Source organism: Chamaea fasciata, unplaced genomic scaffold (assembly GCF_029207755.1).
Source record: "Chamaea fasciata isolate MVZ Bird 193981 ecotype frontalis unplaced genomic scaffold, bChaFas1.0.hap1 SCAF_10, whole genome shotgun sequence".
In the NCBI taxonomy this organism is placed as follows: domain Eukaryota; kingdom Metazoa; phylum Chordata; class Aves; order Passeriformes; family Sylviidae; genus Chamaea; species Chamaea fasciata.
This window is the reverse complement of record NW_027094095.1, coordinates 4,418,987-4,434,817: the sequence shown is the minus strand read 5'-3', so window position 1 is coordinate 4,434,817 and position 15,831 is coordinate 4,418,987. Positions and strand designations below refer to the sequence as shown.

At 55.8% G+C, this 15,831-nt stretch overlaps 1 protein-coding gene across 10 annotated transcripts in view; it reads left to right on the top strand.

Annotated features, from left to right (window-relative positions):
* Positions 1–15,831, top strand: part of CACNA1E (calcium voltage-gated channel subunit alpha1 E) — a 108,326-nt gene that overhangs the window by 31,386 nt on the left and 61,109 nt on the right. For all 10 annotated transcript variants that reach the window (XR_010722396.1, XM_066192128.1, XM_066192120.1 and 7 more), the window contains exons 5-7: positions 5,736–5,839; positions 6,589–6,741; positions 6,842–7,023. Coding sequence is in view for 9 of the 10 variants with exons in the window: in XM_066192128.1 (XP_066048225.1) it covers positions 5,736–5,839; positions 6,589–6,741; positions 6,842–7,023 (439 nt within the window). In the remaining variant the exon portion in view is untranslated. The remainder of the gene's footprint in view (positions 1–5,735; positions 5,840–6,588; positions 6,742–6,841; positions 7,024–15,831) is intronic.

Sequence of the window (15,831 nt, the reverse complement as noted above, 5' to 3'; positions counted from 1 at the left end):
TTCCCTAACCCAGGGAGTACGATGCAGGCCCAGGCAAGGAAGCTTGAGGGAATGGATAAGAGATTTGGAGAACAAGTGTGGAATCAGAGCACAAGTGCGGCTTCGTGCCATGGTTATCCTGCTGGATAACCTGGCCTGAGCCGCTGCAAGGAGTGTTGTCCTATAGGGATAAACCAGCAAAGAGACAACCCCAGGTCCAAAAGCCCAGCAATACTTTGATCGCACCAGACAAGACTCTTTCCCCCCCGCTCTTTCCTTCTTTTCCTTTCATGAATGCTGGCAGTATCCAACCTGATGCCTGCCCCCTCTCCCACCCCTTCCTTTCCCAGCTCTTTCCTTTCAGGACAATTAGTAAAATGTTTGGTCTTTCGTTCGGATGAATAATTAATTTCCCAGCTTGGTGAATGATTCATGTGCCATATGCCACGGCCCTGGGACGTGCCCGACACCTCGCACACAGGGCAGCACCGCTCCCCTGGCGGGGCGAGGGGACAGGGTGGCGATGTGGGAAAACGGCCGGAGACGGGGGTGGGAGATCACTGGGCAGGCAGGAGCTCTGCTCTGGCTTTGGGGGTGACAGGCATCCCGCCTTCTCCCAGCGCAGGATCCGGCCCGCGTGCCGCTCACGCGATTCCCGGCTCCATCCTTGCCGGCTCCTCTTCCCCAGTTGGTCTCCTGAAGCCGCAGAGTGAGTCAGTCCCTCCCACGTGGCTGCTGGTCCCCGGGGGCACTGCCTCCCCTGCCAGGCACCCCTGCGGGTCCCCAGGGGCTCCTGCTGCGCCCCGACACCCTTGTAAGGCTCCTGCTCCGGGGGGATGTCCTCACTGTGCCGTGGGGGAAAAGCCTTGGGCTTCTTTGCACTATCATGAGCCTCGCTCTGGGAGGTTGGGTGAGGGGTATGAGCCTGGCCTGAGGGAATGGGCAGTGGGTTGTTTCCTCCTCATCCTCGCTGAGAAGGTGGGATCACGGGTGGATGCTCTGAGGTCTCTCACCCGTCCTTTGGCATGAGTTCAGGCGGGCCCTGCTGTGGTCTGCCCTTGCCTGTCCTCTGTTTCTCTTGTGGGGCCAGCACTCCTGTCTGCCCTCAGTGGCTTTAGGTTTCCACTGGGTCCTGTGTGTGCAAATGCAGTTTTATCAGCAACACCTCACCCTGCCAAATCCTGTATCCGCTGAGAGGCAGCATGGGGATGGAGGCAGGAGGGAGACGTGGGGTTTGGCCAACCCAGAACACAGGATGCTCCCTCATGCCCCAAATCCTGGGGGCTTCTTCAGGAAGGGGTGGCCTTGGGGAATCATCTCACCCCCAGACTAAAGGCAGGTTTTGTCCTTCAGCCTCATCACAGCGCTCAGGGAGTCACTTGTGCCCATCCAGCCCTCTCCAAGCTGCGGGGAGGGGCGGGAGCAGGAGCTGTGCAGCAGCTCAATCCACCTGGGTCACAGCCCCGAAACCTAGAAAGAGCAAGAGAAGGTGATGCAGGCTTTGACGTCGCTCTGAACTGTGCCAAGGGCAGGACTTGGCCCTGCTGTCCCTGTCCCTTGGTGTCCCCAAGGCTGTGCTCTGCTGTAGCACCCTCAGAGCGGGTGACCTGACCCTGCTGGCCCTGCCTCGAGCCAGGTTGGGACCCAAGAACCTTGAGAAGGTCCTGCTACATGATGCTGCCTGCAGAGAGGGCAGGGATGAATTCACCCATTGGTTCACCCCCAGAACAGGGCAGGAACGGGGCGAATTCATCAGGTAACTCGCTTTGTGTCAGCCGTTTGACCAGTGTATTAATTATGAAGTAGTCTCCCTCGCAGAGTCAGGTGGCAGTGCAAGCCTTCAGGGGCCTTTCCACTTAATTATAAATATTAATTTGCATGCCAGCCAGCACCCTGCCTGCCCCAGATTTTGGGCTGAGATTAGTCTGTCTCAGCCTGTGTCTCTCTCCACCCAGCACACCCTTTGCTGGGACAGTCTGTGTGAGTTTCAGCAGTGCTCCCAAGGGGAATGCTTGAGAGGAGCTCAGTTTGGGGTTGGGGGGGGGGGGCCTGAATCGAGGGTCAGTCTGATAATTTGGGGTTCAGCCTTTGCTTGGGGTCTCTGGTGTGAAGCTCTTTGCAGCGTGGCCTGAGCTGTGTGTGCTGTCCCGTAGGGCCGAGGGCTGCTGCTGGTGGGGTGGGGTGGGATGGTGTGATGATGGGAGCCCAGCAGTGCACAGCCCTGGCACAGGGGGCACGATGGGTGCTGTAGAGCGGGACAGTGCCCGAATTCAGCGTTGACTTTGCGTGGGCAAGGCAATCACACATCACTGGTGCTTTATCCTGTGCCGTCCCAAAAAGCAGGGACTCCTTTAAGATGAGATTATTCTTGGGGTTTTTTTATCCTTCTCTTGACCCCTGGGGGAAGAGATCTGAAGGTGCAGGTCTTCAGCTGGAGGCGAGGGTGTGTGCTCTGCTCAGCTGCTGCTGGGGGCTGAGCCGGGTTGTGCCGAGCCCCAAAGCTCGCAGGTGTGGTGGCCCCAGCGGGAGCTCACCCTCCCCCCCCCCGGAGCCTCCAAATAAATAAAATAAAATAAAATAATCATCCTGGTTGCAAACACAAAGCATTGGATTATTATTTTTTCACTCTCCTGAAAGAGTGTTTTTGTCTGCTGGTGATTGCTCACTATTCAATTATACTTAGGGAAATTAGCATATATTTCCCATCCTGCCTCCTCTCTCATTTGCATCCTTCCAAAAGCTCCTCTCTGCTCTTTTCTCCACCTGAAGTCTCTCTTCCCCCTTTCCTCTGAAGTAAAACTAACCCCTTTGCCTGGGTGACCTATAAAAACGCCTTCACTTATTTTTTTTTTCCTCTTCTTTTTTTCCTCCAGTACATATGATGAAAAGCATGAGATCACTGGGATTTTTATAGCCTAAATCTGGCAGCTTTTTTCAAATAACTTGGATGGTGAGATGTAATTTTAGTTTGGGTCCTTGCCTAAAAATAAAGAATAATTATTAGCACATCAGACGTGGATATTGTAAGTGATCGAAAAGGGTTTAAATTGTTTTACAGATACCGGAGCTGCTGCCCTGTGGCAGCACAAAGGTCTGTCACAGCCCGAGTCCCATCTCAGGAGCTCTGAGAAACCTTAATTCAGAAACTGGAAATTCTGGCTGATAAGGTTTTAAAAAATATTTAATTAATAAAAGGCACGATTAGAGGGCTAATAAACAATTGACAGGTGAGACATGCTGAAGTCCGAAGCAGCAAGGTGTGTTCTGAGCGCTGGATTTATAATTTGCAGTGATGCGACGGTGGTGTCTGTGCCTACCAGCGAAGCTTGGAGAGGGATGTGTGTAACTTCCAGCTTGGGAAAAGCAGCCAGCAGCCAGGCTGGAAGCTTGTTTCGCTTTTCCCAGCCACTTTATGAGGTCTAAGGGTGGCCTGGGGCTGCTCAGAGCGTTCCCAGAAGCTCTGGGCCGGATGGGTTTGCTGGGAGCAGCTCCTGTGTGGTCCCGGTGCCTCTTCCTTCACCGGGAGCCACGGCTGTGCCTGCAGGAGGATGTGCAGGCACCTCTGTCACAGCAGAGGGTCAGCCCTTTGTCACCGCTCGGGTGACAGGTCTGAGTGCATCCGCCTCGGTCTGGTGATCTGTCCAAAGCTCCTTCCCGGTGAGCTCGTGATGTCCCCTGTCCCCCAGCGAGGACAAGGAGCATGTCACCTTGCCACAGAGGAGTCCCATTCTTAGCAGCTAATTTAGAGCGCGGGGAAGGAGTGCCCTGAAATCGCCCGAGCCTTGCCTGGAGGCTCAGCGCGGCGCCTCCCGAGCCCTTCAAACAAATCTGGGTTAGCCGAGGACTTGGCAGCCGGGGCGCTCCCGGGCGCCGCTCCTGCCCCGGGGACGGGAGGTGTGCTGCGGCCGCCCGGGCGACACCTCCATCGCTCCAGCACTGGGGTGAGGAGAGGGCTGCCCAGCCCAGCCCTGCGCTGCTGCCAGGAGCCTTGCGGCTGGGCTGGCTTTGGCGAGCCCTCGGGAGAAGGGCTGGAGCCTGCATCCTGCCCAGGAGCATCCTGGAGGTGCTCAGGACTGGCTGGAGTGTTCCCGCCGCTTTGGGAGGCTGGTGGCACTCCAGGGGCTGGAACATGAGGAGCAAAAGCTGAAGGAAGGTCTCAGGCATGGCTTTGGCACAGTGTGTCCCCTCTGCTGGCATTTTGGGGAGTGCTGGGGTACCCTGCTCTCGCTGCAGGGTGTGTGAAAGGGTGGGGGATGACAGGGCTCCTCTCCCTCCCTCCCTGGCGCTGCCGAGTGGCCGTGCTTTATCATACTTATTGATTTTGATCTTACAACCAGTTTAACAGCACAGCTCTCCCCAGCCCCTGGGTGCTCCTGACTTAATTAAGTCCCTTTCCTGTTCTCCTTGTCAGTCCTGTGGGCAGCTGGGGCTGGGCACGGGCTGGGGCACGGAGACTGTGTGAAAAGGGCTCGGGGGAAAGGGAACGCGCCAGCAAGGGTAAAAGATCCCTGTAAATATCAGGGATAAGCAGTGTGATACACCGAGGGTTGTGGGCAATGCATCCCAACTGCTGCTGGGGCCAGGCTGTGACCCCTTGTGCTGGGGCAGGGAGGAAGAGGAGACTGGGAAAAGGAGCTGAAACAACCCCGTTTGCAGATGTGAGAGCGTTTCTGCTGCCAGGGTATCCTAGGAAACCCAGGCGCCTTTCTGGAGGGACAGGTTGGTACCTGCTGTACCTCAGGGAGAGGGTGAGAGAAAGAGTGCTAATTGCTCAGCACGCCAGAGAGCTGCTCTGGCCTGTAATTAGATGAATTAGTGGAACAATGACCCAATTTCCCTCGCTTTTTGGATTGCTGCAAACAACCCCGCGGTTGCTGCCTCCCTCTGTCCCGTTCTCCTCCCCATCCCCTCCTCTCCCACCCCCTGCTGCTCTACTGCAACTTCGCTGCTCCCCACTCAGCATCTGGGGACCAAGCCTGGGTGGGAGAGGGTTCTGCCAGCATCCCTGAGGTGCAGCATCCCTGTTCCCAGAGCAGGTGTGGGGCGCCGAGCCTTTCCACTGCTGGACTCAGTGTGCACCAGCTCCCTCCTGCCCCAATTTGTTTGCCAGAGATGGGCTTTGGAAAAAAAAAAAAAAAATCTTTGCGTTTCAAAAGAAAACCTCTGGAGTCCTCCCTGTGCCTGCTGGTTTGCCTTCCAAGGTCATCAAACTTTCATTACTATGGATTTTGGAATGTATGTGAGGTTCTCGGCTCCTTCTCAGCAGTCCCAGAGGTGGGACTCTGAGGAAGCTCCATGTGTGGAAAAAGCCAGGGCAGCTGATGGCTGGAGGTGCTGCCTCAGGAGCACGGAGGGGAGTGACTCACATCTCTGGGGTGCTGCTCCTGGTCCACGTGCCACCTTCCTGGGAGGGAGTCCGATCCCATGCAGCCGGGATGAATGTGGTGTCAGTGGTGTTGAGACCCCAGATGGGATCCGTGGGTGATGTGAGGCTGTCCCCAGCCATCCTGAGCTGTGGGGGGCACTGATGGGGTGCTGCTGGGGCTGGGGGGCCCCTGCCTAGCTTTCTCTGGAAATAGTGGCCTGTGCACTTGGGTGTGAGCATCAAAGGAGGCTCGGGGAGGAGTTGAATCCCTGTCCCTGCCCAGGGACCTGGTTTTCCTCCTGGCTTCCACCAGCCTGGTGTGAGAACATGTCACTGAAGTGGCCAAGGGCTTTCCCTGGGATGACCCTGCTGTGTCCCTGTGTGCCCACAGCATCCTCGCCACGGCCGGGACACACTTCAACACCCACGTGGACCTGCGGACGCTGCGGGCCGTGCGTGTGCTCAGGCCCCTGAAGCTCGTCTCGGGCATTCCCAGTAAGTTGGATATTCCTGATCTTCCTCCTGGGGTGTGCACATCCATCCCTGATGTCCCTGGGGTGAGAGGGGTCCTTGTGCCACCTTATCCCACCTCTCCATCTGGTGGGAGCTCGAAGGTGGCAGCGCTTGGTGTCCCCCGGTGGCACTGTCCCCTGCCCTGCCCGCTCTGTGCTTGGCAGAGCCCGCTGGCAGCTCCTCTTCCCTGGCCAGAAGGCTGTGGGTGGATCCTTTCAGGACTGGGGTTTATTCAGGGGTGATTTCTTGTTTTGTTTTGGGTTTGGTTTTTTTTTTTTTTTTTCCTTTTTGTTGCAAGATTTCATCTGTTGGCACGGGGATAAAAGAAGAAACTAGGCTGCTGCTGGCACCAGTCCTCCTGTCCCTCCCGCCCTGGGCACTGGCAGGGCTGGATCTGTGCCTTGGGGGCAACAAGGGGGACAGAGCTGCACAAGCCATGTCCCAAGTCCAGGTGGGGCAAGGACAGGCAGGATGTTGAAGTGGGGACCAGAAACAACTTCTGCTGGAGCCTTGCTCTGCAGCTTGGCTTTCCCTCCCCTGCAATGGTGCTTTCCTCCAGGATCCTCTTGCCCAGACAGATCCTCCAGGCTGTTCTGGCCTCCTGCATCTCTCTGTTCACTGTCCATCCTCTCTGCTCCCTGTCTTCCTCCTGACAGAGCTGGGATGGATGTGTCCCTGGAAGGGGGTTTGCATTGCTGTTCTGACCTGTGCCCTTTTCTCTCCTCTCCCAGGCTTGCAGATTGTCCTGAAATCCATCATGAAGGCTATGGTGCCTCTCCTCCAGATTGGCCTGCTGCTCTTTTTTGCCATCCTCATGTTTGCCATCATCGGCCTGGAGTTCTACAGCGGGAAGCTGCACCGAGCCTGCTACACAAACAATTCAGGTGGGGACAAGGGCTTGGCACCCTCTCCACGAGTGGAGGAAAGCTGGGACGAGCTGCCCCTCACCTCTGCCCCCTTTGGCTCTGTGCTGTGTGCTCGCAGGTGAACTGGAGGAGCTCGACCCCCCCCATCCATGCGGGGTGCAGGGTTGCCCCCCAGGCTACGAGTGCCGGGAGTGGATCGGTCCCAACGACGGGATCACGCAGTTTGACAACATCCTCTTCGCTGTGCTGACCGTCTTCCAGTGCATCACCATGGAAGGCTGGACCACAGTCCTCTACAACGTGAGTCCTGCTGCTCGGGGGGCTCTCTGGGTAGCTGGGGGTGGGCAGCTGGAGGCTGTTGCTGCGTGCTGCAACACAGAGTTGCAATCCAGAGATTCCTTCGTGATGGAAATGGGGTTAATCCTTCTGGAGGGGCGTGCTCCATGACTCTAGGCAAAGGGAGCTCTAAGGGCCTGGTCCCCACGTCTGACTCTCTGCAGAGGGCAAAACCTCGTGGGCATGTCCTGCAGTGATCCTCCTGCTTGAAGGCTGTCTCTGGGGAGGAATCCTTCCAAGGAAGGAAGTGCTCCCCAGGGCAGCTCTGTGAGAGTGGACATGTTTTCTGGGCATTGCAGACCAGGCTGAGGATGTCTGGTGGCCTGGGAAAGCCTCAGAGCTGGGCTCAGACCCCTTCTCTGGGGCAGTGGCAGCATTTCAGTGCCCAGCAGGGAGCTGGGATCTTTGTGCTGATGGAGCGAGGAGTGGCTGGGCTGAGTTCTTTGAGTGGTTTGCAGCTGCTGGGAGCTGCTGATGGCCAAGCCCTTGGAGTGCCCAGAGAGCAGCTTGAGGGAGCTTTGGCTGGAAGAAAAGCTCCAGGCGATCCCAGAGTGCAATATCGCCGTGGGCGAGTGGCCATGTAAGCATGTTTGAGTTTGTGGGCTAGAAGCAACCGTGCCTGTTCTGTTCCCAGCCTAATTTCAGCATCAATTTTGGCGTCATTGCACCGGGAATGTTTTTATACCCTGGTTCCCATAACGCCCGGAGATTTGCAGAGTGGCATTGCTCTGCGGGAGGCAAATTGGGTGGCATGTGGTGGGGAAACTGCTTCAGGAGGGACTCTGTTCAGGAGGGACTTTCAGGGGGAAAGGCTGTTTTTAAACCCCAGGCCAGTGTCAGGCTGTCAGCATTGGGGCCCCCTTCCTTGCTCAGTCTGTCACAGGGTCCCGTCTGGGGGTGCAGGATGGTGTGCGTGGACAGATGGATTGTGAAACCTAGATTGGAGCAGAAAGGGGAGAGTTCATTGCAAAGGCTTGAGCTTTCCACGAGGATTTGGTTTTCCTCTTCCTAAAGGAGATGGCAATGTCAGGATCTTGCTGTGTCAGTGGGGGGGAATTAAGCAGGATCGAACCGCCTGAGCGTTCAGACCGGGAAACTGCAATTTTGTGTCCATTTCTGGTGTGTCAATGGGATTAGAGATTTACCCGTAGCACCTATTGGCCAGGTATAATGGAGTATCTCAGGGAAGGTGGTTTTCCAGTGCCCTGGGCAGCTGCTCCCACTGTTATATGTAGCCTGTGCATGCCTGTGGCTGGTGCCACCTGCCCTGGGCCTTGCTCTTGTGTTAATGACTGTCTCCCTGCAAAACCTGCTTCCATCAGTGCTCCCGGTGTCTCCCCCTTCCCAGCCTTTGGAGCCTGCAGCAATCTGCAGCAGCACTCCCTGTGCTGGAGTCCTGCTGGTGGGGTGTGAGGGGATGGGGAGCAGACGGGCAATCTGTGGTCTGGTGGAGCTCAGGGGTTTGTTTGAGTGAGTCTGATCTCCTGTTCTTGGGGTGTCCTTGCTGGGAACGGTGGAACTTATCCCTTCAGTGTCTGGGATTTGCTGATTCATCACCTGGGTCGGAAAACCCAGGAGCTGGGAGCCCTGAAAACTGTGCCTACCCTACAGGAACCCCTATTTACTACCCTAGCTGCTAAACTGGGGGCTCTCTGGGCCCCCTGTGGGGATCCAAATCATCTTCCCAGCACAATTAGCAAAGCTGGGCAGACGTGCTCTGTCACCCATGTCACTGTCATGCTCTATCACCACGTTCCCAATGGCCAGGACCATAAATAAGGTGCCTGCCTTCCCTGTTCCTCTGCAAAGGACCAGCTGTTACTGACCAGTTATGGAAAGGAGCAGGGACCTTCCCTGGCTTTTAACTGAATGAGAGTTTGGGGCCTTGGTATCATTAAATGCTGCCGATTCAGCCTGGGGGTGGCCAGAGCTGGTGTTGCCAGCACTGCTGGGCTGCACCTCCTGTCCTCCCCAGGGAATCCTCAGGGGGCCTCATGGTGCAAAGGTTGTGGGTGCTCTGTCCTTTTGCTGCTTGGAAACAGAAGAATGGATTTCTATCTTTTTGTTTTTCGTAAAAAGATGAGGGACGCAGGCCCTGGGGGATGCAGGAGGAGGGCTGGAAACTCACAGGGGTGCTCTGCCATCACCTTCATCACTTGGAGCAGCAAGCCAGAGCAGGCTCCTGCTGCTAAGCAGCGTGGACCTTGCCCAGCCCATGGCCCAGGTTTGGGGGTTCAGCGGGGGACTCCGTTTTCCCACTGGGATAAAGTGATGGGAGGCTGTGTCCTTGTGGATTAACGCTGCAGGGGAGAGGGAGATGGCAGGATAACCACTTTAGCAATCTCTCCAAGAAATTGCTTACTTTAGAATTCCCCTGTGTGGCTGTATCATGATTTTAAGATCTGCTTTTCCACCATTCTACCAGGTCCAGGAGTGTGGCTCCTGGAATTTGCAGGCAGCATTACAACAAGCTAATTTCCACATGGATTATTTCATCCCCGTGCTTGCTTTTTTGCTTTCTTCATGTCAGCTTTGCCTTCATGAAGCAGAAATCACGGTATGGGTTGAAATAAAAGAATTGTGGGGTGTTGTGGCTTTTCCAGCTCCTGTCCCCGGGAGCCTGGGGGACTTTGATTTCTTTTGGAGGAGAGTTCGGTCTTTGAGAATGCCTCTGTGGTCTGAAACGGGGCCTAAGAAATATTTTGGTTTTCTTCTTCTCCTGGAGCAGACGCCCCTTCCCTGGGCTGGCTCCAGACCAAGCCTGATTTCTGTAGGGACCAGAGGGAAGCACAGTGCTGGCAAAGAGACTCACTGTCCTACTTCTCCGCCTCTGCAGCCGTGCTGGCTTGGGGCAGGGATGCATTTTGTCATGAAACACTGCTGCTGGGGCTTGGGGGATGGCAGGGCTGCTGAGGGGCTCCCCAGCAGTGGGGCACTGGTGGCTTTGGATGCTCAGCCAGGCTCCCACCATCCCAGGAAGCAAACTGCTGAGGAGTTTGAAATCAGTAATTCCTGAGGGAGCTGGGAGGGCTCACCCTGGAGAAAAGGAGGCTCAGGGGGGACTTTCTCACTTCCCCACAACTCCCTGACAGGAGGTTGTGACCAGGTGGGGTTTGGTCTCTTCTCCCAGGCAACAGGGTGAGAAGACTTGCCCTCAAGTTGCACCAGGTGAGGTCCAGATTGGATATTTAGGAAAAAAAACTTCTCCAAAAGGGTTGTCAAGCCCCCGCACGGCACAGGCTGCCCAGGGAAGTGCTGGGTTCGCCATTGCTGGATGGACTTAAAAGATGTGCAGATGTGGCACCTGGGGACATCTTTTAAATGTCCCCATCTTTTAAATGGTTGAGTGGTGGCCTTGGCAGTGCTGGATTAGTGGTCGGACTCGATGACCTCAGGGGGCTTTCCCAACCCAAACCCTGCTGTGATTCCTGCTGGCCCTGCTCACAGGCTCTGAGCCTGCTGAGTGTTTCCCTGCATGGATCTGGCTGTCAGGTTGAACTCCTCATCCTCTCCTGGCACAAGGGACTGGGACCACAGGGAAAGCAGGAGGGCTAAACTGTACAGGGCTGAGTGCTGAGAGCCTTCCGGGTGCTTCTGCAGCAGGAGGGGAGCGTTTGCTGGGGGAAAGAACACCAAGCTGTTGGTGGCTTCCAAAAACACCTCCCAAAATGCAGTGGTGGCAGGCAGAGCTGTGTCCATGGCCTCGGGGGAGGTGGGCCTGGGTCTTGCAGCCCCGTGCAGAGCTGAGCAGCTGCAGCAGAGAGCCAGGAGGCTGCAGGGGAGCGGGTTGGGTGCCAAGTGTGAGCTGTGTGTGCAGGAGTGGCTGGAAAACAGGAGCAGCTGCAAGGATGGGGGTTTGCAGCATGTGTGACTCAACCCCCACGTGCTTCCAGTGTGCTGGAGGTGCTGGGGCTGGGAGGGGAGGGTGCCCTCAGTGTCTGGGATCTCCTCTACGCGTGGGGCGCAGAAGAGTTTTGGTGAATCTCACCGTGTGCAGAAGTCATTTTGTGCTGCCGGGTGCAGGGCTGGGTTTGCACGAGTTGGCTTGGGCTGGTTTTGTCTGTGAAGCACCAAACTTGAGATCACAGAATGGTTTGGATTGGAAGGGGCCTTTTAAAGATCATCTGGTCCAACCCCTCTGCCAGGGGCAGGGACACCTTCCCCTAGTCCAGGTTTCTCAGAACCTCATCCAACCTGGCCTTGAACACTTTCAGGGATGGGGCATCCACCATCTCTCTGGGCAACCTTTGCCAGTGTGTGATCACCTTCCCTGGAAAAAAACCTCTTCCTTATATCTAATTTAAATCGACCCTCTTTCAGATTGAAACCACTACCGCTTTTTCTGCTAAAATGTTTGTCCTCATCTTCCTGACGAGCCCCATTAAAGTACTGAAGGTCTTCTGCTGGAGCCTGGCTTTGAAATGCAGTGACACATCCATCCTTTTCTGAAACAGGGACTGTTCAGGCCAGCCTGATGTGGGCCACTGGGGAAGGGAGGTGTGTTCATATCACTGGTCATGCTGGAGCACATGGGTCAGAAATGTGAGCAGGGCTTGGCTGTTCTGCCTCCTGCCCCATCCCCATTTGCCCCAGTCGACCTTGGGGGGGGTCAGAGGAGGAATCTGCTGCAGAGCAGTTGTTTCCCCATGTGTGTGTGTACAAAACTGCTCACTGGCATATATTCCTGGGGTTTCACAGCTGTCCCTTGGGATGCTCAGCACTCACCTGCCCTCCCCCGAGCACCTTTGTGTGAGCAGCGTGGGTGAGACCTGAGCATGGTGCAGCTCTGGGTGGATTCCTCCTCAACCTTTTGGAAGAGTGAGTCTTTCCATAGAGCAGCCAGGAGGCAGCAAAATTAATGACTTGACCAGAGAGGATTTTCCTCTTTTTTGGGGGCCGTTTGCTCAGACCTGAGATGAACTGGGAAACCTCCCTGAGCCCAAATACTTCCAGGAGCTGCTGCAGATCCCGGTGTCTGTCACCAGGGCAAGAGCTGCAGCAACTCCAGCCACGTCCCAAGGGTTGTGGGAATTCTGCTGGTGGTGCAAAGATCCCCAAAACAAGCCCTGACACCACAATGATGGGCTGAAGGAGCTCAGTACAGCAGGAAGCTGGGAATGTGATGCATAACTGTGGCTCCCAGCAAGGAGCTGGGAAGAGGAGAAGGAGGAGGAGGAGGGAGAGAGGCTAGAGAGCGGGAGAGGTGAGAGGGATGGCAAAAAAGAGGGAAACCACCTGGATTTTTAGCCCTCTGTGCCCTGGGACGGCGCCAGGCTCTCCATCCGGAACGCTCGCGGAGGGAGCGGGAGTCGCTTCTTATGTGTTTTAAATTAAAACGCAACGCACAGAGAATATCCTGGCGGGGAGGGATGAAAATTTAATCAGCACCCGGAGCTGCCAGCAGCTCGGCAGCGAGCACAGCCCGCGATGCCTCTGCAGCTATTCCTGGCGGCTCCCGGCCGTGCGGGCGCGGCGGGATGGGCTCAGGGACGGGGCACCGGGGGCTGCCAAAAAGTCCCCGGCACTTGTGACACCGCGGGGCAGAGCCCTTTCCTCCTCCCCTTTCCTCCGAAATGCTGCGTGTTTTAAACAGAGAGCATGTTGGAGCAAATTCAGAGAGGAGGCTCCAGGTTCCACCCCAAAGGTTCAAACCCTTCCCAACTCCAAAAATGAGCTGTTTTTCCCCCCCGAATGGCTCCAGTTGGTGCCCGTGCTGCCAGCCGTGGGTGCTGGAGCCCGGCCCTGCCAGGCACGTGTGTGGCAGCCAGCCTGCTCTCCCCTCTCCCTTTAGAAATACGACTTTCTCCGCACTCAGCAAAGCCAGACCCACACCAGCTTGCCAAATGTTCCTGCCTTCTTTTTTTTTTTTCCCCCCCTTCCCTTCTTCCCCTTTTTCCCTCCGTGTGTGTGTGTGTGTATGTGATGAAATGACACAGCAAGAAACAAACTGTGTCTGCTGGATCCCAGCTTTCAGGCATGTTCTATCAAAAGCTCCCTGCCCACTCCCTCCTCCCTGCCCGCGCGGGAAAGTCTCACTCCAAGACCGTCTGCTGGGAGCACTGGAGGAGCTCCGAGGGGCTGCTGGAGCTGCCACTGCTCCAGCCCGGATGCTCTGGCACTGCCCTGCAGCTCCAGGCTCAAGGGTGGCAGGTGGCAGTGGGGTCTCACTGCTGCCTCGCTCATCTTTGCTAAGCTCAGGACTTGTAATTCCATTAGCAGGTTTGGTGCTGGGAATGGCGTTGAGGAGGTGATGGAGAGCTGGTTCCAAACTGGTGAATGTGCTCCTGTGCTCCAGGGCTGGGCTGTGGGGCTGTTGGGGTCCGTGAGTGAGTTTGTGCAGGGGTCTGTTGGCCCAGAGCAGCACAGCTGGAGCTGGGGATGTTCCTTCATCTTGGAACGTCACACACCAATGAAAATCATGTCCTGGGGGCCCAAGCTGCCTCTCTAGGCTTGCAGCATGCCCAAAACAAAGCAGGGATCCAGGCCCCATGAGAAACAGCCCCACAGCTGGTCCTGTGGAAGCCAAGTCCTGCTGCAGCATCCAGGCTCTGGGTCCAGCTGGAGAGGCAGCTGTGCTGGCACATCATTCTGCACTGGAAAGAACTGGGAAGCTTTGCAAATGCTCCATCAGGAAACGTTCATCCTGCCTGCAGAGGGGTTAGGGGGGTGCTGGGGAAGGCACAGGAGGGGTCTGAGCAGGGGGAAGGTGCAAGTTTGGGAACAAAAGTGGAGGGGTCACGGTGGGGGATGACTGTGGGGAGAGGCAGAGCAGGAGGCACACATGGGGAGTTTGTGCACACACTGGGTTTGTGCACTGATGCTGGGGCATCTGGGTGCAATTTCTTGGTGGGTTTGAGGAGAACAGCATCAACGTCGGTCTCGGTGCCTATTTCAAATCTTTTGAAAACGCTTGATTTTTAGTAATGCTTCTAGCAACGCTTTTTTTTTTTTTTTTTGCATTCCATTCAGGAAACAGAAAAACGAAATGCATCGTGACCTCTTCCTGTTTCCCCCACTCTTTCCCTGCACACATTCAGACAGAAGGTTATGCTGAGCTTTGTGTCCTCCTCTGGCATTATTCCTGCCTGCCCCTGGCACCCCAGAGCTTCCCAGGGCCAGTGAAGGGCAGTGCTGGAGGAAGGGAATGGGGCAGGCAGGTTTCCACCCTGCCTGGAGACCCTGATGCTCGGCCATGGCAGGATGTGTCCCACCCCGGGCCAGTCCTGACCTTGCAGAGGAAATGCACCCATTTCCTCATTAACCTGATTTGGGAAAGCAAAGCATTTCCATTCAGATCTTGTCCAGTGCCAGGGTCGCTGATGGATCCCAGGCAGGGAGTGAAGCATGGCCCTGCATGCAGAAGATTCAATTACTGCCATTAAAGGGAACAAGGAGATCTGTTACTGAGCTGGGGAGAGCAGCAGCGGGTGTCAGGGTCTGGAGGGAACTGCTTAGGCCAGAGAATCTGCTGGGAAGTATTTTTATAATTAATTTATAAATTTATAAATTAATAACCCCCCTTCTGCTGGGCTGTGAGGCTGCGACTGCTGGCCTGTGTGTGATTCTGCAGCTGTGATTTGCAGGGAGAAGCGGGTCAGAGGGTTTGTCAAAGGGGAGGTGATGCTGTGGGGACACCATCAGCCGTGGCAGGGGCACCATGGGTGTCACCACCAGGCAAAGACCATTGGAAGGTGGCAAGCCAAGGATTTGGAGCTCAAATGGTGGAAGCTGTGGTGGTTCTGCACCCTCTGTCCTGCTCTGTGAGCACCCAAAAAGTGCTGGGGAAGGCAGGCACAGCTCCCTTTGAGAGATCCTTGAGATCCATGGCTTTTCCCACCGTCCCCAAACCTCTGTGTGAATGAAATCCACATCCTGCTGCTCCTCGAAAGCTTTGGGTGCCCACAGGTGCCCGGTTCCCCTCCCCAAGCTGGTGAGCAACAAGTGGCCCTTAAGGCTCCCTGCACAGACTGAATCTGCTCTCTGTTTATTTTTAGCCGGGGGAGACGGAGTTTGGGGGTTTTATTGAGGTTTTCCCCCCTCCCTTCCCCTACAGCAAAGAAATCCTGAAGGTTCCCCTGCGCCGCAGCCCGAGGGAGGGGACGTGTGGGCTGTGAGCTTGTGCTGTGCATTCGACTTGAGGATAAATTTAGATTTCTTTAGATTCCTGGCCCCCCGGGTGAGACCTGCTTTTGCAGCTTCCTGCGCCTTTTCCTGCCCTTTGGGGGGAAAAAGCTAAACCAAAAAAAGACCCAAAAACCAAACAAACACCACAAGAGCTGCCTAAAGAATAACCTTGTGCTTGGGGGTTGAGAAGCAGGAGCTGGTGGAGGCTCTTTCCCTCAGGAGGGTCCTGCTCCCACGCCTCGCCGGTGTCATTTGTAGGCTCAGAGGGCTTCCCTGGCAGCAGGAGGGGTCGTGGCAAGATGTGAGCGTGGTGGGTCTTGGTCTGGTGGCCATAGAATAGTTTGGGGTGTGATGGGGTGCATCATGAGAAGGAGGTCTCTCAAAGGGAAGGGAAGAAGCAGCAAAGGTTTGGCACCGAGCAGCTCCTCCATTTCCCAAAGGAATATAAAAAGCCTGTCCCAAAGAGCTTGGGTGAGTGACGGGACCTGCTCAGCTGTGCAGGGAGCAAGGCAGGAACCTGGAATTTCTTCATTAAAGGAGTTGGTGTAATTTAGGGATTAAAATTCCTGTGTCGACCCTGAATTCTGCAAACAACCTCCTTGTACCTTCAACAAAGGCAAAAAAAAAAACCTGTGGGAAGGCACAGTT